Source organism: Choloepus didactylus, chromosome 1 (assembly GCF_015220235.1).
Source record: "Choloepus didactylus isolate mChoDid1 chromosome 1, mChoDid1.pri, whole genome shotgun sequence".
Taxonomy (NCBI): domain Eukaryota; kingdom Metazoa; phylum Chordata; class Mammalia; order Pilosa; family Megalonychidae; genus Choloepus; species Choloepus didactylus.
In genome coordinates this window covers 91,502,224-91,524,550 of record NC_051307.1, presented here as the reverse complement: position 1 = coordinate 91,524,550, position 22,327 = coordinate 91,502,224, and the positions used below count along the sequence as shown (strand labels likewise).

Genomic DNA, 22,327 nt, shown 5'->3' with positions numbered 1-22,327 from the left:
CTGTCTTTTGTTACTGTGTTTTTGCTACCAGAGATTAAGAGCTCAGAGATCTATGTATATCTGGTAAAATGTCTAGTGTATCGTGGCATGCAGAAAATAATTTTCTTTTCTTTTTAAAACTGACTTTAATATGGCAGGAAAGTTTTCTTGCAAGAACCACACACGTTGAAACAATGATGCTAATCACTACTACCCACTGAATATCCATTATGTGTCAGGCCCTGTGCAAGGTACATAGGAGCCCCAAATTAATCTACCTGAAGCTAAAGACTGACTATATCTATTGAAGAAAGATTTGTATTTTACACAGACTACGCACCAGGATTAAGAATAGAAAGGAAGATTCAGTAACTGAGGACAATTTGTGAAAAACCTTGAATATTCTCCTTCGATATTTATGTGAGACAGAAATAATGGCTTTGTAATTTGAGCCTCTGTACTATTATTGGGTCTATTTGTTACAGAAGCCTAGCTTTCAGAAACTAATAAAATCAGTCCTTAACTTACCTGTTTTCTAAGTTTTGGTGATTTAAAGGGATGTACTTGTGGCTCTATATGCCTTACCCCATACCAGGAGTAGGCCCATGTCAGACTGAAGGTGAAGGGCTCTGGTCAGGCTCACCTGTTTGACCTCAGCCTGGAGGTGCCGAAGTTGGAGACACTGTTCTAGCCGCTTATGGGTCTGCTCCGCATTGAGCTCCAACTCATGCTGCTTCTCATGGAGAAACTCCAGTAGCTCTTGCACCTGGGCTGCCAGATCAATGTCCTTCTCACAGATTAATTCAATTCCTAATTAAAAGAAAATGTAAGCAATCAGAAACCAGATGGTACTGTGAAGAATACATTTCCTTCAATATGCATATGAAAACCAGGAATTTGGAAAACAGCCATTGTTAACACCCTGCGAATTTCTACACTATCCCTCTGTGAAATTGGTCAGAACCTAAAGTGGGCCTTTGTTTGGGATGCTCAAACCCCTGCCATCTTTTTTTGTATTAACTGATCCTTTGCCTGGGAATAACTTTTCAACAGGTGATCAGCAACTTATTAGAAATTGGAATTAGAAAGAATGCCTCTTTTATGGAAGTCCATCCCTAAATAAGACAGCAGCATCATGCAGTTCCTGGTGGGTGATTTCCCAAAGACCCAGAATATTCATAAGCAAGCCTCTGGATCCATATTGGAAAACACATAACCAAATCCTAGAAGACCTTGTATCAGGAACTTCTGCCAAAGACATCCTCTCTCTTAGCTGGTCAGTAAATTAATGGTAAATCCACTCTGATGAAAGTAGCTGGACAGTGGATTTTTATTAGCCTACTATTTAGTTCCCTTCCCAAAGCAACTTTTACAAATACATGCTAGCTCTCATATATTATTTACCAGTCACAGGCAAATATACCTGATAAACATACCCCAGAAATACCACAGGGACAGTGAGTGCTTATCCATTTAGGAAAATCATCATGTTAAAGTTTTGCCCACACAAGGAGAGTCTGCCAACACACAAGCATCCACTCACACTCACTTCCTCTCTTCATCATTCCTCTCCTATTTACACATTATTACCAGGAAGCTCAAGGTAGTCTTGCTTAAATTGGTTTCTGTTTCAGAAAGATCACCAATAAGCCTTGAGACAGAGGAAAGGGACTACCTTAATTATCAAAGTTCTGTCTGATAGTGACTTGAATTTGATTCCTTACTTAGCTCTTAAAGACAACATGGAAAATGTACCAGCTTTGGAGCCAGTCTGACTTAGAATCCTAACCTTGAGCAAGATGCCTCTCAGAAGCTTCAAATAGGGATAATAATAACTACTGTATAGGGTCATTGTGAGATAATGTATGTAAAGCATCTGTTACTTAACACAGTAAGCATGGCTCTCTGCTTCTCAGTCCCCGGGCTTTCCAGGTTCCTCTTACTTTGAACTTTCAACCTTCTGCCTTCTTACATTCATGCCCTCTTGGATCCCACCTGCCTCCAACTTGATGTGATTTGTGATGTGTGTTTCTTTGGCTCTGATTGCCTATCTATTTCCGATTCAGTCGTGCTCAGATCATTAACTTCAGGAAAATCCTAATTCTGGATTGCTTGCCTGCTTCTGATCCCTGACTCTGCCTGGCTCTGCACCTTCTTAGTTCTGTTCAAATCCTTTCCCTGCCTCTTCATCTTGTAATCAGTGACCAATACAGTTGTGGTCCTGATGCTGACACCTTGTCTGAGATGCTGACGAATACAGCCACAGCCAACAATGGGGTTCAGACTCAAAGGCCCAGCAGATAAGTCACCAAACGGTAGCATACTTCCACACATCAAACCCGAAGAAGCTCACCAATCTCAATGTATGACTGCCTTAAAAACAAACCCTCTTTGGGAGACTTCCCCATCACTATGACTCACATCATCAGAAATTCATCTTTGCCACCAACACACCTGCAGGGAGTATGAGGAAAGTCTGTAAACGTTAAAGAAAATTCATTTCTGGAGGCAAAAATAGTATTTTATATAAGGACAATATGGGAGAGTGGGAACAAATTTTTTTTTTTTTTGGTGTTGCATGGTAATAATTTCAGTATCCTTTCATGGTTATTTTTTTCTGTAAGTTTCATAATTCCAAGTCCTGGCTCCTGAAATATCTGTGGGAGACAGAGAAAAGAACGGCTTGTTCTTTTGGCAGCCAATTCCCTCTAGTTACTATTTTAATTACCAAAGGGATGAGGTAGAGCATCTCCTTGACAAAAATAAAAAGAAGACATTCAAAAATTTCTACCTCTGCAGTGCTTGTCATAGTGGGATGTCCCATAACCCCCATGTTGATTTTCTTGAAATGTAATCTAAGATTCATACCTGCAGAAGTAGCAGCTCTTCCCCACTTTCAGTAACAATGCAGATTTATTCCAGCTTGTCTTCATTCTGCATGTGTCTCTGGTGTTTAGTATTCTGGAGCTGGTCAGTGCCTTTCTGGGATTAGCACATGGCTCACCCCTGCCACACTGCATGTAAATAGGCTTTCTAAGCCTGGTAATTCATCAGTGAGGCCAGTCACCTACTTAGGACATCATCCAGGAGAGGCTCTGGCTTGTAACAAGACTTGGGTGCTTCATTCTCATCTGTCTCACTTGATATCGTTTTATGTGAGATGAAGACAGGAAACAAAATGGGTGAGGATGATGTCTACTGCCCTGCAGCACTCCTCAACCACACATCATGTTGTGGATGGAGTGAATGGAAGAACATGAAAACTTACTCCAGCCCCACCCAGAAGAACAGAAACTCCTCTCTCTCTCCCATTGCCCCAACCACACTGATGAGGGCCCCAGTTAAAGCCATCAACTGGTAAGTATCCATAATCCATTGCTTGTGTTGACATCACTAATTTCAACTTAATCATAGGTTTAACCAAATTCCCTATGGGTTCTTACAAATGCAAAGAGATGTTTGTTCTTCTGATCAGGTAGTGATACACATTCCTAATGGAATAGTTTGTCAGTCTCTTAAAAAATGTTGTATCAAGGTTCCTTTCTGTGCTCCCAAAATGTCCTGCAAATGCCCCCATCCACCATCCAGGGCCACATTTGTCTTATTTATATCTGCATCTTCAGGAACAAACAAAGTGCCTGACTCATAACACCTAATAAGTATCTATTAACTGAACAAATGGATCTTTTTAGGGAAGAGCTGAGATCATGTGCTGTGGCAGAAAGTACATGTGAGCTTTGGGGGTGGACAGACTTAGTTTGAATCTAGGCTCTGCAATCTATTAACTGAGAGACGCTGAGCTACTTATCCTCTGTGGTGGTTTGAAGCTGTATGTCACCCCAAAAAACACATTCTTAAATTTAATGCATTCCTGTGGATGTGTAAGTAGGTCCTTTTGATGCGACTACTTCAGTTAAGGTGTGACCCACCTCATTCAGGATGAGTCTTCATCCTATTACTGGAGTCCTTTATAAACAGATGAATACACACAGAGAGAAACACCCATAGAAGCAAGAAGCTAAAATCAATGAAATCCAGAAGAGAAGGGAGCTGTCTCCACATGCCTTGCCATGTGGCAGAGGAGCCATGGATCACTTGCAGCCATTGTTCAGGAAGAAAGCTATGCCTTGATGACGTCTTGACTTGGACGTTTTCTCAGCCTCAAAACTGTAAGCTAATAAATTCCCATTGTTTAAGCCAACCCATTTAATGGTATTTGCCAGAGCAGCCTAGGAAACAAAAACACCCTCTCTGAACCTGGATTTCCACATCCATGGGAATCATAACAACTACTTCTCAGGAACATTATGAGGATGAAGTGAGACAGGTAAATAAAATACCTGACATTTTCCCACTTTTTCCTTTCCATTAGGGATATTATAGCATATTCATTGCTGATCACCAGTGGATTTATGGGATGACTTATGTACAATGTAAATAGTAAATCTTATGGACAGGTGTTTATGTGCTTGCTCAATGCATATCATTAGACACCATGGTGGTTTGGATGCTATTAGACCAGTATTCGCAACCTTGGCTCACATTAGATTCATCTGGAGAGCTTTAAAAAATCACCATGTCCTGGCCACATCCCAGACCAATTACTTCTATGGGTGGGACACAGGAGGCATTAATAATTCTTAAAAGTCCAGGATTGTTCCAGTGTGCAGCCAAAATTGTGAACCACTGAATAAGATGGTACAATAGCCAGGTATCTGGGAAACAGAGCTATTCCTTATGCTACTCAGTTACCCTAATGTTCTTCACTGGAGTTTATTTAGGACTCAGGGGCACAGCTAATAATAGTTACTTTGCTTTCCTTTGCTACCAGTCCCGGAGTACTTAATGAATTCGCCTATTGAGAATTAACAAATAACTGACAGCCTTGATGTATGTTAGCCTTCAGAAGTAGCTAGAGGCAAATATCTGTAACTGTTATAACTCACAACTTTTTTCTTTGATGCTGATGCTGTTTTGTAACCGCATAATCTTTACCTTGTAATTGGACAGTCACGAGTCGACTGCCCCTCCTTTGTATCCCCTTGTTTTATCATACATGCCCCAGACAGATTTTTGTCAGTTTTTAATAGCCTTTAATGACCTGTTTTGTTTAGCTTAGTCTCTTTACTTGTTATCTTATGTTAACTAAGCGATTTACAACCGTTTAGCTCAGCCTCCTTACTTATTATCTTATGTGGACTGAACTATTTACAACTCTACTGTAACCTATAACCATATGTATTACACCAGCCAGACATTGTGAGTTCCTAATGGCCTGTATTATTTAGCTTCTTTAATTGTCATCTTATGTTAATTAAGCAATTTACTAAACCTGTTTGTAGCATGTAACCCCAACAGGCTTCTGTCAATCCTGGAGAGCAGCCTCTGGGACCCGCTCACCCACTTCCAATTGAACAAATCAATCAGTATCTCCCAACATCCCAGTGTCACTATTTCCACCTCCCTTTGTTTGAATTTCATAAAAATCCAAACTTTCTCCAATTCAGGGGGGCAGATCTGAGGTATTAACCTGCCTTGCACAACTGCAAAAGGCTCTTTCTCTCTTAGAAATCCCAGGGTCTCAGGACTGGTCACTGAGCTCATCAGGCAGCTCTCCCGTGTGTTGTCCAGCAACACCTACCTTCCTCAAGGAGAGGGGTGGTTGCGGTCTAAGGTAAAATTAAGGTATTCCTGGCTATGCTGCCCATATTTATATTATGTTTTTTATCTGTTTGTTTGCTCTTTAAATACCCGTGTCTGTCTCAGATAAAAAACATCTTTTTTTCTCTCCCCTCTCCACTCCTCCTTCTGTGTCAACTCTTCTAGGCAACAGAGTTCAGAAATTACAAAGTCCTTTAATCAGGTTTTTAGATCAGTGTTCCCAACACTGGTTGTACATTAGAATCACCTGGGAGGTTAAAAAAACTTCTGGGCCAACACTAGACCAATTAAGCAAGAATCCCTGAGGGATGGGACCCAGACATTGGTATTTTTAAGACTTCCCCAGGTGAGTCTAAATATGCAGCTAGCTAGGTTGAGACCACTGCTTTACATCAAGGTTCTTCTCCTCCCCTGTCAGCCCCAACCACATCCAAATCCCTATTATCTCCAGAGTGGCTTCCATTTAGGAAAGACACAGATTTTTTCTTTTTACAGCACAAGTGAAATTATTTGTGGTCTGTTATTTTTACCTATGTCTGTTCCACCCACATTATTGAGAACTTGCCATGTGCAAGACATAACTACTCTGTTAGATGTGAAAAGGAGGAAGAAAGAGCCCTTGCCTTCATAAGACGAGACAGGAACACAAATAACCCCAACAGGATGTGATATGTGCTAGAACCCCAGGCTAAAAAATAATAGGGGTCAAGCTTTACTGAGCACTTAGCATGCCCTTTTGTGTGTATTATCCCACTGCATCTTCACAATGAACCTATGTGGTTCTAATGAGAGCTATTTTTCAGAGGAAGATGAGGCTTAGGGAGGTTGGGTAACATGTTCAAGGACATCCAGGTTCCAACCCAGGCAATCGACCTCTGGTGTCTGTACTCTTAAATTTAAATTTAATTTATTCTTAGAATTTATTCATTTCCAATGCCGAGGCTTGATTCTTACCAGACACAGTGAATTTGAAATATAAATGTCACAGACTCCAGAGAGTTTTCACTTAAAAAACATGCACAACGGAACTTGAAACTTTGGTTAAACCACAAAAGCAACATATAAATTGAATATTCAGCTCTTGTCTTATTCCTAAGATCAAGCATAACAGTTTCATGGTCATATTTTATTGGAGTGAAGCCCTGGGGCATAACCAATGAGGACGGTGAGGCTGCATCATGGAAAGTGAGAACCAGAGGGGCCCTTAGGAAATCAAGGCCCACCTGTCACACCAGACAGAGGAAGAAACTAAGGTCTAAAGAGAAATAAAAGGGACTTCCAAAGTCACTGCTTCATTGCTGGTGGAACTGGACTTTAAATTCAGCCAGCCTGTTTTCCCCCACTTGGCTCTTTCCAACAAACCTATCACCTCCCAAGTTGAGGCTCTAGAGAGGAAAGAACAATGAAAAAATTAGAAATGATTCCTATTTTGCAGACTATTCCTAAGGCTGACATTGATTTAAGCAAAAGCTTTCACTTGGCTAGAGTTGTTAGCACACAGGGATTTAGTTGAATGTGGCTCAACATCATAAACTTCATAATTATATGGAAATTCCTGACTTCCATTTACTAGTATAAAATCAAAGTATAAGCCCTTAAATACTTTAACATGTAGGTTTAAAAACAAACCAATCTCTTAATTTTGCTAATTGTCCTTTTTCTAAGACAGTAGTTTATTAGACAAATATAGTTTATTAGACATACATCGTAAATGCCCAAGCCCTTTATTGCCTCAATTCAGCATCTCTGAAGTTCTGCATTCCTCACTACCCGAAGGACAAGGACCACTCTATGCCCACCACACCCCCACCCCTGGTGTGACTCTGCCCTCCAAGCCCACCAATGAATACTCCTCTGCAGAACCAGGCGTTCACACCTAGGCAATGCACTTCTGTGAAACCCCTGGTCCAGTTCCTCTGAAGCCTCACAGGCTCTGCAAGACTGAACAGGTAGCTGTGGAAAGAGCTGGGAATAGCCATTCTGAACAGAAAGGCTGGAGAGGCCAGTCAAACCTCTTTTGGCAAAGCTCATCTCTAGAACTGGATAATGTTGGGGGTGGGCAGCCCATCTGCCTGGGGGTGTTTACATCCACTCAGCCCTCATGGTTAAGGAGGCTGCCAAGCACAGCCAACCCCCAGTCACATGCAGTCCTCAGGGACCACCAGCTCTCAGCACAATTCCTGTTACCATAGATACTTGGCTCTTGGGATAGAGGTTGGCTTGCCTGAGGTCATGACAAGTGACAAGCACGTGGTACTAATTGCTGCAAGTTTCCAGACAGACAAGATTCCCTCTCCTGTCAGACCCATCAGTTCTGAGGGATGAGAGGGTGAGTATCCCTGCCTAGTTTCTCTGTCCCAGCCTTTCTCCCAGGTACCAAGCCTGCATTGTCTCACGGTTCCCAGTCTTAGCTGGGTGGCCAGCCATAGTGAGCATGATGAGGACAAGCTGTAGGGCTAAACCCTGAGTCCAGATAAGGTTCTCAATCACAGAGAAAAGATCAGTTTTTCCACTTCCCTAATAAGGCCTTGAAAAAGTACAGGCTGTGTCCTAGATCACTGCTTTTCAAACTTTAATATACACATGAATAACCTAGAGATTTTGATAAAATCCAGATTCCTAAGTCTGGGATTCTGCATTATAACCAGCTTCCAACAATGCTGTTGCTGCCAGTACAGAGACCACAATTTGAGTAGCAAAGTCCTAGATCAGTGGTGCATCAGGCTCACCTGCAGGGCTTGTTAAAACACAAGGAGATTTTGATGTGGTAGGTCTGGGGCCCAAGTACCTAGAGTTCGAACAAGTTCTCAGGTGATTCTGATGCTACTGATCTGGGAACCACACTCTGAGAGTCACTGTCCCAGAGCATTTAATAGATGTCAGCTGTTGTGATTTAATTATCATGATGAAAAACAATGGTTCTCAGCCTGGCAATAAAATCACTCCAAGGGCTTTTTCTGATGCGTAAGGTCTGTTAAGACCAGTTACATCAGAATATTTGGGATTAGAACCCTGGGTATTGTTATTTTTTTAAATCCCCAGGTAGACTGCAATGTGCAAGGCCCTTCCTGAGGCTGTCGGTGCACAATCCTGTGTCTCCCAGGCAACTGCAGCCTGTGCAGAACACAAATGAAAATCCAAGGAAAGTGAACAGAATTTACTAGATTGTCTCTCCTCTGGTTAGAAGTGAAGGGCCTTTGGATGTTGGTCTTTACTTTCAGGTCATCAAAAGAAACAGTATACTAAAGTTCAGTATGATTGCTAAGGTACCTGAACAATCTCAGGATCCTAAATATCCTTCATGACCAACAGGGACATGGACCAAACGTATTTTAAACAGGTGATTTCTAAGAACTGTCTGCCTTGCCCTGCAGGGAGTGAACCTGAGTCTATAGTAAGACCAGGGAGTGAGGGCAGTGGGATTTGATGTGGGCAGCAGGAGACCTGGGTTCTAACTCTCACTGGCTATAAAGCTGGAAGTGACTCCTTTTCTTCTGGCTTCAGTGGGACTAGGGTTGCTCTATGGCTGTCTCCAGTTCCAACACCAAAGGCCATTATGAGGAGTAGCAGGTATAACAGTAAGGGCTCAAGCATTTATTGGACAAATATTGAATGAATCCTACACATACACACACACACAACAAGTCAAATCTGGGCAAGTCAATGATGTTTTAGGGGAAAGTTATAAATTATATGACCTCATCATAAATTTTTATCAATACTTCTTATAGACACTCACCCACAGATCAGTGATTAAAAATTGAGGACTCTGAGAGCCAACTGGAAACAAGGAACCAGTCTTGGGTGTAGAGGACAAGGCAGAAGACAGTGTATGTTGGTGATGGACCGCAGGCTCTCCATACATTCAAATACAATTACATGGATGCCTGACAGCTTTTAGAGCCAGGCTGGTTTGTTTATTTGTGTTTCCAGGCCACCCGTTTAATCCTGAGCTCATTTCCATCACTGATTTCCCCATTTTCTCTAGAGTACCAGGAGACCCAGGTCCTATTCCCATCTTTTCCTCAGCCTAACTGTGCAAACTTGGACATGTTATTTCAGCTTTCATGGCTTCAGTTTCTTTTCCGTTAAAATTGGGGTAAACATTTCTTTCCGACCGTAGGAATAAAATGAATTGACAGGAGTGGAAGTCCTCCTTGGAGGCCAGCTGAGATTCTTGTTTGCATCATCTCCCCCACCAGGAGAATGACGAACGTTACCTACCTGAAGCCTGGACCTCCATGATGTACTGGTGCAGATCCTGGCCCTGCTGGATGACCTCAAAGGTCATGTTGTTCATGGCCAGCTTCCGCTCCGTGTGGCGTTGCAGCCGCTGCTCCGCCAGGGTCAGGTCCTCCGTGTTGAAGTCATTCATCTGCCGGAGCAAGTCCTCATTCCAGGCATCCAGCTCTGCTGTCACCTGTGAGGACACAACCATCAGTACAGGATCCCTGGATCCACAAGAGACAGCGAGGGTGAACCTCACAATTCCAGGCGTTTATCAACCAACCCACTCTCAGACCAGTCTCCACTTTGCTTCTCTTTGACCCTATTACATTTAAGCAATATTATTGTACACCCACTTATACATGTCTTTCCAAGTGTTCCCCAGTGTATCTCGATGTCTATCACATCAGCAAAGAAACATCAGTAAATGTGTATATGATGAATTGCAGCTTATGAATTACAGCTTGTAAAGTTTTGCACACCCCAGCCCATCACAACCCAGTGAGACAGGCAGGTCCACTTTATAGAAAAGGAAGCTGACTCTCACTCAGACAGATGTAGTGATTTGCCCAAAGTTCACCCTGCTAGTGAGGGGCAGAACTGCAGACATAGCTCAATTCTTCTACTGTCTGCAAAACCTCCATCAGTCATTCCACAACTTTTGCTTTCAAAAACTGTCATAATTAGATAAGTCCTTAGAAATGAAGTTATCTACTCATTTCTAGTACGAGTATTACATTTCTAGTTCTAGAAACTGAGGGTTAGAGAAGTCTGGTAAATGGTTAACACAATCAGTTTGAAGAGCCAATGGACATCATCAAACCCAGGGACCTGATTCTGGTTCCAGTGTCCTGTTTTGCAGGATGCTCTCTATTACAAAGCTGATACCTGGAAACAGTGACTAAACAAAGGGTACATGTATATTTTACCTCTAGAAACCCAAGCAGATTATAACCTACTGAAAGGCAATGATCCCAAAGAACACTGAAGCATGTAACGAATGGAAACGCTGCCCTAAAATGAATTTTCTGATTGTTCACTGTTCTACACCTTAACTCATATGACTCCCCTAGTCTACTCTTAGTTCTCTGCAAACAGAGACTGAGTCATACACTTCCTCTACAATCTCTGCAATAATTATCATAGAGCACAAACCCAGAAGTACTGAACTGGATCGTAATTCCACCTATATGAATCAAAATCAAAACTTTTCTAAAGTCGTTTTCTGATCTGTTATCTCATGCTACTCCCACAACACTGTGAAGACAATGCAGCATGGGCACTGCTATTCTCTTTTCACAGAGGAGGGAAACCAAAGCCTCACCCCAGGTCGCACAGCTGCAGTGGCACAGGGGCAGCCCACGTGCGTATCCCAGAGCCTACTTTAGGGATTTCATTATGCCAGGTCTCATCCTAGCTGGCATGTGGCATAACCTTCCCAGTTACCAAACAGTGCTGCTCTGGGAACATCAGGGGCAAAGTGGAGTGGGAGAGCAGCTTAAGGCAACTGGAAGATGGTGCTCTTATATCCACGTAGACTGGGATGGGAGAGGCAAGCAACCCCTCAAGAGGGACACAGGATTCCTTTTTTGTTGCTAAGAATGAGACTTTTCTTTAAGCAAAATATAAACAAATGAAAGAGTACTTGCGCTCTCTGAAGCAGAAATGGGAAAATGTAGTATCACCTTCGTTGCCCTGGGTTCCCACCTCATGCTCCCATAGCCTCTAGGTCAACTCAGGAATCTGCTGAGTTCAGAAAGAAAACTCAGCATCTGCTTATTGTGAGGAGTCACTGGGCATTCTGGGAACTGGCAGGTCGGCAGGCAAAACAGGTTCTTGTTGTAGCCCTGTCTTTGAAAAGCACTTAATTCTCTAACTAGAGAGTGGAATTAGCTTTAGGCACTAAGAGAAGTAATAATAATTTATCTTTATAAGATGAAGCCTATAAACATATTTTTTCCTTCCTGTATTTGTTTTTCTCTTTTTTTACTTGTTATTTTAACCATTTTTAAGTGTACAATTCAGTGGCATTAATTACTTTTACAATATTGTTCTGTCATCACTACCTTCCATTACTAAAACTTTTTCATCACCCAAAATAGAAACTCTACCCATTAAGCAATCACTCTCCATTTCTCTCCCCCCAGCCCCTGATAACCACTAATCTACTTTCTGTCTCTATGAATTTGATTACTCTAGCTATTTCATGTAAGAGGAATCATATAATATTTGTCATTTTGTACCAGGTTTATTCCATTTAGCAATAATCCTTTCTGTATTGTTTTAATTGAGATATAATTTACATAGGAAAAATTCACAGATTTTAAGCATTCAGTTCCAAATTGTGATAATTTTATACACTCCTGTAATCACCATCCGAAACAAAATATAGACCCTTTCCATCACTCCAGGAAGTCCACTTATGCCTCTTTCCAGTCAATTTGTGCTCCCTAGCCTCTCAGGCAACCACTTTCTGTTTTCTATCTCTATAGATTTAGTTGTGCCAATTCTTGGATTTCATACAGATGAAATCATATAGGCATACTTTTATGTCTTGCTTCTTTTGTTCTATATGCTGCATGTAAGATTCATCCATGCTGTTGCCTGTATCAGTAACTGATTCCATGTTACTGCTGAACAGTATCCCACTGTATAGATATACTATAATTTGTTTATCCATTCTATTGATGATAACTTTGGGGTTGTTTCCAACATTTGGCTATTTTGAATAAGGCTGCTGTGAAAGTAACCATGCAGGTCTTTCTGTGGACATGGGTTTTCATTTCTCTTGAGTAGTTATCTAGGAGTAGAATTGCAGGGTCATAGTTTATAATAAACTGTCAGAGAGAATTCTTCAAAGCAATTGTAACATGTTACATTCCCAAAAGCACTGTATGAAAGTTCTAGTTGATCTACATCCTCATCATCTTTTTTGTATTGTCAGTCTATCTAATTTTAGCTGTGCTAGTGGGTGTGAAGTGATATCTCATTAGGGTTTTAAGTCATTTTTCCTTGATGATTTATTATGAGCACATTTTCCTGTGTTTACTGGCCATTTGTATATCTACTTTTGGGAAGTGTTTTTTTCAAGTCTTTTGCGCATTAAAAAAAATTGGGTTGTCTTTATTATAGATTTGTAGGAGTTCTTGATATATTGGGGATACAAAGTCTTTTATCAGATAAATTGCCAATGGCCAAAACCATAATTTCTAGTCTATTTCCTTCCCCACAACCTAGGAGAAATTAGAATAAAATGAAGACAATAAGCATCAAAGAAAGAACCTGCCTTTTCTATTTTATTTTTTTGTTTCCATGAAACTGAGTTTAAGAAGTCTTGAGGGTCTGTTTTCTGTAAGAAGAACACAGAGGGGTCTCAAGGCCAGGAATTCATGGAGTGGAAAGTGTTGAGGGTCCCTGTTACAAAGATCATTTTTAGATGCTGATGACAATTATGGTGATGACGACCATGATAAAGGTGACAATACAGTTGAAGAAGATGATATTTTACCTTAAACTGTGCATTTATTGTAGAATGGGCTGTGTGTTAAACATCTGAATGACTCTTTTATTTAATACTCATGGCAACCTTAGAAGGGAACAAAGGCACAGAGAAGTCAAATAGCTTTCCTCGTGGTCTCAGAGCTAGTGAATGGCAGAGCTGAGCACTCAACTCTGAAGTCCAATGCTCCTAACGATCATGTTATGTCAATAAGGCTGGTCTAAGAACTGCTTTCTGGGGCTAGTCTTCTCTTTGTTACTCTCATTTCAGAGAAGTTCCCATTTTATCCTTCTCCCGTTGTCTTCATCTTCTTCAAAAAACCATAACTTGGTTTCTTGGTTTTCTTCACTTCACACGAACCTTTTAAATTAATCAGGTGTTCTTCAAATAGTCCAGAAAGTTAATTATGTGTTTATAGCCTTATATAAATGTCAGACATAATTTACCTATGCAAGAAAATACACTGCCTTCCCAAAGTAGGGTATTTTTGCTTAAGAGTTTGCTAATTCTCTCTTTTTTCTTTCTTTTTTTTTTTCAATTGACTCTGCCAGATTGCTTAGTATGGACATAATATGAATATATCTAGAATTCTTTGGTTCCCCAGGGGCCTTTCCCTTGAACAGGAACACATCTGCAACCCAGTATGGGGTATGAACAGAGGGACTGAAGCTGCAGCAGAGAGGTGTACTTGCACCCTGTGGGTTCTCCTACTATATGGCCAGAAGAAAAAATCCCACAACAATTGCCCTGAATGAACACTCAGGGATCTCAGTGACAACTTAGGAGAAAAACAACAGGTGAGAAGATAGGATGTTTACTGCTTAAAATCTGGAAGCAAATACATGTAAGAAATTATATATATTGTAAATAATAATAGTAACTATACCAACAACAATGCATTGAGTGCATATTAAGTGCAGGAACTCTGGTTAAGAACATTATATACATTAACTCACTAAATCCTCAAAATAACCCTATGCGCTAGGAACTATTATTCTCATCCCTATTTCTCAGATGAGGAAACTGTGCCTTCAGGAGGCTCTGTAACTTGCCTCAGTTCACACAATCAGTAAATCTGGTGAAAGAGGTTTCAAACACAGGCAGTCTAATTCAAAATACTACAGACTCAATTACTGCACTGTATTACCTCTTGGCAAACAGTGTTTATAAATATTAGCCAATAATACATATGTTATATATATCAAGGTCCAATCTCATTCCAACTAACAATGGGAAGGAAGGGTCCAAGGCACTTCACTGTGACAGGATGCTACTATAATGCATGGGCTGCCAATTGCAAAATAGGCATCTTTCTGTTTAATGATGTCAACATTTTTATTAAAATAAGAGAAATTAAAGCAAAATACTCTCCACTGATGTAAAAGTACTAAATGATAGGAAACACAGGTTAGATCTGAAGGGACAATCTTGTGTTGGGAGAGCTCTTCTGTCTATAATGGATCTGTCTATTCACATAGGTTATCACTGTAAAAATAATATAAATTATCATAGTTATTTACTCTTCTTGTCCAGTCTACAGCTAAGTTCCTTTCTATTAAGGAATTTAGAAAATGATGAGATAAGTGAATTGTAAAACAAATTATTTTGATGGCATAATAGCACTTCCCTTTGTTTTAGAAATAGATATATCTGAATTGTTAAAATATTTATTTTAGTAGATATGTAAAGACTTATGGGGGATAACACCAGAATTTCCAGAAATCAAAGGGAATTGGCAGTAAAGAAATCCACACAGTTGTTTTGAGGTTTTGGCAAAATAATGTACAAACATATTGCAAAATGCTGTAATTGATGAATTCTAATGTTTAGTTACCTAATTTCTATTCCAATTGGATAATTTGATAATTTTTATGGCCAATGTCATGTTCTTTTCTTTACTAGCATCAGGATTAAAACTGAAGTGTTTGAAATAATCATGACTTCACTGATTAATAGGATTGGAGGAGATTTTGAATGGTTATTTTGTCCACACCTTTGCCTCTTAATCAGTCTGAGACTCGTGGGAATCTATTGTTTTCAAAAGATCTCCCCTTTGTTGAAAGTTCCTACAACATATATTGCTCACTTATTCTAGTACTTAAAAATGCTTGAGTGTCTGGAATCTTTTCCTCCTGTGTAAACTAAATACCTCATGCTGTAGCTGCCATTGCTTCCTTCCACTCCATCCTTACCAAAAACCACGAGTGCACAGCAGTGGAAACTTGATAATGTTCCCTGAGTTTAGGTCCCCAGCCCCCAACCCATCCACTGCAAAGTGATCTGAAAGTTCCCATCAGGGATCTTTGAGAATTTACTGAAAACAGGTGACTTATCTGAATACTAAAGCTGTGTGAGTATCCTAATTCAAAACAAAAAGAAGGCAAATGGCAAGGGAAACATCCTAATGATCTGAAATTTATTTGGCAAAAGTCTAGAAGATATTAAATAAATATTTTGTGAGGTCTTTGGTTTACTTTATTGTATTTATTCTGTATGTCCTTCCTAAAGGATCAGAGGTACATTTAGAAAATGCTACAGTGATCACTGGGAACCCACAAAGATTCATCTAAAACAGCTCTTATTTCCTCTCTTGGTGTAGCTACTATGTTGTTAGATTTGAAGCATGTTACAAATTTGAAGAACAGGAAGGGTTTTTCAGAATCTCAATTGTGTCTATGGAAGAAACTGGACTGGATGGTGGTGGCCTGAGATGTTGCACAGCCGACAGAGTGACTGCACAGGCTAATGATTCTGTGTGGCCCCTAGAAGAACCTCCAGTGGAGGACTTGGTCTCACCTGGCCAACCTCTACGTCCCAGCCTTGACAGCAAAAACAAAATAAATCGAAATTTATTTAGATTGGCTGAAGAACTAGACCAAAAAAAGAGTGACAGTTGAGAAGGAAAAATATAAAAGTTTAGGTTGAATTTTTCAGTTAACTTTTTAAGTTTAACATTTAAGTTTAAAAAAAAAAAGTCAGTGTGTTAGAAGCACTTACCTCAAAAAAAAAAAAAAAAAAAAAAACAATCAGGGGCTTTTAAGATACCACAAGCCAAAATAAGACAGCTTTTGAAGCCACTGAAAAGGTTAATACCACATATTGTACAATTCTATTTATATGGAATGTCCAGAATAGACAAATCCATAGAGACAGAAAGTAGAATTGTGGTTGTCTGGGGTAGGGGGAGGAAGCATGACTGTTCAATGGGTACAAGTTTCCCATTTGGGTGATGAAAAGGTTCTGGAACTAGACAGCGGTGATATTTGCATAACGGTATGAATGTATTTAACGCCATTGGATTGTACACTTTAAAACTGCTTAAATGGTAAATTTTATGTGATGTGTATTTTAACAAAATAAAAAAAAAAGGCGAATATTTCTTGGGCTGCACTAGGGTCCTGATCATAGGAAATAACAATCCCTCCTGAATGTTGTGCTACTCATGCCACATCTAGGATGGTACATTTAAGTGGGCCATGGCTAATTCAAGTCCCCTCAGAAGAGGGGGACCAGGAGAGTTAGGTATCTGAAAACCATGTCTGATCCAGAAAGAGGTGAATAAATTGGGAATACGTACCACAGAGAAGACTGATGACAAGAAAAAAATCACCATGGAATTTTTAGAGTTAGAGGAGACTGCAGAAATAATTTATACAATCTTACCACTTTCCAGGTAAGGAAAAAGTATACTTTGATAACCATTTTCAAATATTTTTAAAGCTGCTTCCAATAAAAGAGGGAGTGGATCTGTTCTGTTGTTCCAGAGAGCAGAACTAGAAACCAAGTGTAGAAGGGTGGAGATTTGGGTTCAACACAGCAATGAAATCCTGCGCTCCCTCCTCTCATCTCCTTACCCACCCCCAGGTCTGGTCTCTGAAGATACTCCAGTTGAGGCTGGAAGGCATCCTCCAGGGAAATCGAATACTGATCAACTTGCACCTATCTTCCAGATGCAAACTCATAGGGAAACCTTCCATGGGCACTTGACTGAGCTCAGTGTTCAGCTCACTGAACTCATTCAACTCATTGCACCATAAGCATCTCTGTCAAATAATTATCATTGTATGATAATTCTATGTTTCTCCCCAGCTAACCAATCCCCTAAGGGCAGGGACTGTTTGTACACTCAAATCCTAACATAAGTTTCTGGTACATAGTAGGTGCTCATTAAGTGTTTATTGAGTTCAATTTCTATACAGGATGAAAGGCTGACCTGAATGACCTCTTCAAATAGAAGGGCTAAGAGCTTCTGCATATAACCAACTGCAGAATTGAGAACACTGGTAAGTTATAATTACCTTTCTCTTCTCTAGGCTGAGTTTTCTTCCTTGAAGGCTATTTCTTTCCAGTCTCAGCCTGACCTCAACATATCCTAAGGCAAACCCCATAGCTTCATAGTTGGACATTCCATTCCTTACTCAGGTTAATTATTCAGACATTTACTCAGGCTAGTTTTCAGGTACACAGAGCAAACTGATTGTGATTACAGAGCTCGAGATTTAAAAGAAAGATTTCAAAGCCCATATTTTCTAGAAAGTCCCTTGTTCAGGGTATCTTTCTTGGTGTCACTTCTAGTACTCTCCAAAAAGGGTATGCCCATCTCAGAGGGTGCCCAAAGCGATTCATTGATAATAGAGAAACTCTCTCTATATAAATATGCACGTGTGTGTTCTATGCACATGTATTTTATCAAACCAATAGGAAAGGTAGTATGTTCCACTAGACTTACACTAGTAGATGATTGCCTGTGTCTCACTCTGACTCTGTGGCCGATGGCTTCATGCTGCATAGGAGAGGACTCAGGGAAGGGGGGAGCCCCGCAGTTCAGAGGGGTGACTGTGGCTCATTTACTCAACTGCTTTCAGAATATTTAAAATGATTGCTCTTTTCATGTGCCCAGTTAAATGGATTAATCTATTATCTAGTTTTAACTAAACTAACCTTCACAGAAAGGTACCTGGCTTAACAAGATTCCTGCCAAGAAACTGCAGTTTGAAGGCAATACTAATGAAGAAAGCACAAATGGACACTTCCGCTCTGAGCTCTTTGTCAGTCACATTATGGTGTTAATGACAATCTAATCAGATCTGCCAAGAAAATCAGTCAAAAAATAATTGGAAATGATCAAGAAGACTATTTGAAATATGGAACCACAACCTCTAGCGAAAAAGCTAAACCTCACCCTCAGGGCATACTGAGTTTAGATTAGACAGTGATAGTAGAGCTTACAGATAATGTATAAACAAATAAATATGCATATATAGGGGTTACATGTTCAAAAATATTTTACTGACAGGGTGCACAATCAAAAAAATTTGGAGACCACTGGTCTATTCTTTCTTCTAAAAATACTTTTAAAATTTCTTTCTGATTACTCTGATTAATCATGGAGAACATAGGAATGCAAGAAAGCATTAAAAAAACAAAAAGAAAAATCATCCATAGTCTTACCACTCTCAAATAAACATTATTAGCATTTAGTGGGTTTTTTTTTTCTCTCATAACCAGTTCATGTAAGATGTTGTTCATACAGGGAGGCTGAACCTAGAGGAAAAACATCATGTCCCACTTTGGGCCACTATGCCTGGTCCCCGTATTTCAGCAGTGCAGCTGCAACCCTGGTTTTGCACATCCTGCCTGCCTAACAAATTTGGGATAATTTTCACTCTTTGGGGGGTGTAATATGGCCTCATTTAGGGTCTTACCAATAAAATTGAGTAAAAACAAATTGATGCAGCAACTAATACGTCTTGTACTATCTTAATTTTTAAGTTAATTAGCTCATCTCAGCCGTCAGTGATATGGTTGAGGAGTCTTGCTTAGATTCCCCAGATCTCAGGGTAGCAGGCCTGCTCTGTCTTTTAGAAATCCCCCGGAATTTGCAGAATGTCCATCAAATGCTTTCCTTTAGGAAAGGAAACCACAGCCATAGGTCCTGCAGTTATAGCCCCTGCCCTGGCTTGTGTCAGCTCCAACACGTTTCTCATTTCAGAAATCACCCTTGGTTTTAACGCTCAAAATCTTTTCTAGAAGTTTGCTCTTCATCCACAGAGTTAAACACTGGCTGGTATTTGAAATAATCTCAACTTCAAAAGTAACTTCTGACAATCTGACTTGAAACAGAGTTTTTTCATGGAGTTGGCAGGATTTCAATTTCTATAAAAGACTAAATACAACATTTTTCCCAAGCTTGAGGCCACCCCCAAAAATGGAAAACAAGAACCCTTCTGAAACCTGGATGTCTTTGCCTAAACCAGAGGATGCAGAACCAAATCAGTATTTTTATCTCCTTCAGTTTATTAGCCCCCCACACTATTTCACCACTTTTACTTGACTGCATAAAAAGTTGACTGAGTTGCTTTTCATTACATGGCTTGGGGAGGGGAATTTTTACACATACAGCGGCTGAAAAATGCAACTATTACAATTTCAATATCAATTTCCTCCATTGCTATATTTAAATAAGATGCAATTTTAAAACATTTGACATACTAAGCTTTTTTTAAAGGATATTTTCTGCATATGCTTTGGATTATTTTTCAGGAATGAAAATGGATTTGCCCAGCATCCCTGAAGGTGTGTTCGCCTTAGGGATGCTCCCAGCTGATGTCACAGGTGCAATCCATGGCAAAGTGAAGCTAAACCAGTAATCCTGACCTCAAAACCACAGCTACTTCATCAAACAACCAAGCCATCAGATTATTTCTCTCCCTTTAATCACTTTTGATGTGATCTGGAATGATAGAAGAGTAAATAAAGAATACAGCAGCAAACCAAACCTGCTAACATAATTTTCTCCATGGATATGTTCAGTCCCAGTGAGGACTGGAGCTACGAAATGACTGTGGGGGTGCCTGAGGTTTGGATCATTGTAATCAAATGTAAGCTCTATTTATTTTTGCAAGTCTCACTCTTGATCACTAAGGAATAATAACTCACACCCTTTCTTTTTCCTCTCTTTATTATCTTTGTTGCCCCACATTACCTTTGTCACCCTACTTTTATAAAGTTCACCATATTCACTCTTTGTTACATGCCAATATCTCTATTTTTCCACTGGCATTCTAATTGTTCTTTCAAGATATGTTTTAATACTACTTGGTACCTGAAATCCTTTTGAGTGTGGATTCGAAATAAATTATAAATAAAAAGTATAGATGAATTCACCTAAAGTTATGGGAATTCATTGGAAGAATAATTGAGATCTAAATTTGAAGACTTGTCTTTCCCTTTGTTCCAGAAACTGCCCAGAAAGCACCCTTTAGAACCTGAAATCTTTAAGCAAGAGTTTACAGTGGCTCCCAGGGATGCAGGAGAGGTGTGTTTATAAGAAGAGAAAGATCATAAGAGAATAAGGTATAGGAAGATGGGAACCTATCTAGGATTGCTCTTCTTTTACATTTCGGATTCTCAGTGTGATCACTTTTGGTCCTGGAATTGGGGAAAAAAAAAAAAAAGGTAGCTGTTGCCAGGACAGTTTTCTGCTCCTGAGTCTTCCCAAAGGATTGGGATACTGGAGCTTTCAAAAATTTTTAGAAATAATTTTACTTCCAGTTGTATGGAGGTTTCTATAGATATTGCTAGGAAGATCTGTCCTCAGAAACCCAGAAGCCCCAACTCTGGGGAGATGGCCAGAAAGCAAGACAAGGTTAACAAGAAACGGTGGGTGGAACACTGCCCTTCCCTCCCACCACCAGCCAGAGGCAGAGAAGTCACTGCCTTTAAGGTCACCCTCTGGCATCCCTGAAAAAGACGGTGTTTTAGGCATTGGGTACTCTTCATACCCCACAAGCCCTACGGCCTAGTGTTAGATACTGGTTCAAAGTAGAAAACAATAAAATGTGGGGGCAGACATTATTAGTAGATATCACAACAGGGACATAAATAGAACAGCACATCCAATTCTGACCATTGAAAAATGAACAGAGGAATCTATGAGATGGAACAACAAATGGCACTAGCACAGGCTTATGTTCTTAATAGAAAGAAAGAAAATTTAGGAAACAGGACTCCCTTCCTTCAGCTCCTGACTTCCTGGCTACTGTGGGATTTCATCTAAGCCCTGATCTAATTTTAACACCTACCTACCCACAAAGTATAGATCAATGACTCTATCTCAGTCATCAAATAGCCAACTCTAGGGTCTTTCAGGAACCAAGGTACCAAGTAAGAGTCTGATGAACAACAACAAAAAATTTCTCAATGAAGTAATCCCCAGAGAGAAGGCAAAAGAGTGGGCACTGCCTGAAAGTGGCAGAGAGAGGCATGGCAGATATATAACATGGAGGAACAAGAACTTGTTGATTTCTAAAAACGCATCCTTAATGCATACTGCTCTCCAATTCCTGAAACTACTGCCCCGTCCCTGGAAGCAGGTCACTCCGCAGGCCTCCCCTTGGCTTCCCCCACCCGACCCCTCTGCCCCTGCCTCTACCTCAATGGTATACTGCTCAAAGATGCGCAGCTGCAGGAAGATGTCCAGCTTGATCTTGCGCTCATGGAACAGCTCCTCCATCTGCACCTGGGCGTCGTCGAGCTGCTGCAGGACTGACTCGATGTGGCTGATGGAGCTACTATGGGGCGTCTTGTTGTTGGACATAGCTGAGTCCCTGTGGCAGAGTGGGGAGAAAAGAAGGAGGGGCTTGCCATGTTAAAAGTGACAGAGGAGGAAGGAGACCTTCATCATCTGAGCAAGGTGGATGGGACATTCAATCCTTAGACATGTATCACATTCACAGTGGTGATCCTGGCACTATCTGCTTAGGAGGTGAACCAAATTTGCATGTATTCTCTTTTTCACAGGACTGAATTTCCAACACTAGCTGCTTTCCTATTCCTTAGACAAAACTGTGAAAGGAATCAAGTGAAATAATGTACAAGAAAGGGCTCTAAAAAGCATGAAATATTAGAGAAATGGAATAATTTCCCACATATGCAGTCTAATATGTATAATTTTACTAC

At 40.3% G+C, this 22,327-nt stretch overlaps 1 protein-coding gene across 19 annotated transcripts in view; it reads right to left on the bottom strand.

Annotated features, from left to right (window-relative positions):
* KALRN (kalirin RhoGEF kinase) overlaps nucleotides 1-22,327 on the bottom strand; it is a 749,960-nt gene that overhangs the window by 325,892 nt on the left and 401,741 nt on the right. For all 19 annotated transcript variants that reach the window (XM_037837128.1, XM_037837181.1, XM_037837192.1 and 16 more), the window contains exons 13-15: nucleotides 21,801-21,975; nucleotides 9,865-10,060; nucleotides 623-789 (exon numbers count right to left, since the gene is read on the bottom strand). In XM_037837128.1, the coding sequence (XP_037693056.1) occupies nucleotides 623-789; nucleotides 9,865-10,060; nucleotides 21,801-21,975 (538 nt within the window). The remainder of the gene's footprint in view (nucleotides 1-622; nucleotides 790-9,864; nucleotides 10,061-21,800; nucleotides 21,976-22,327) is intronic.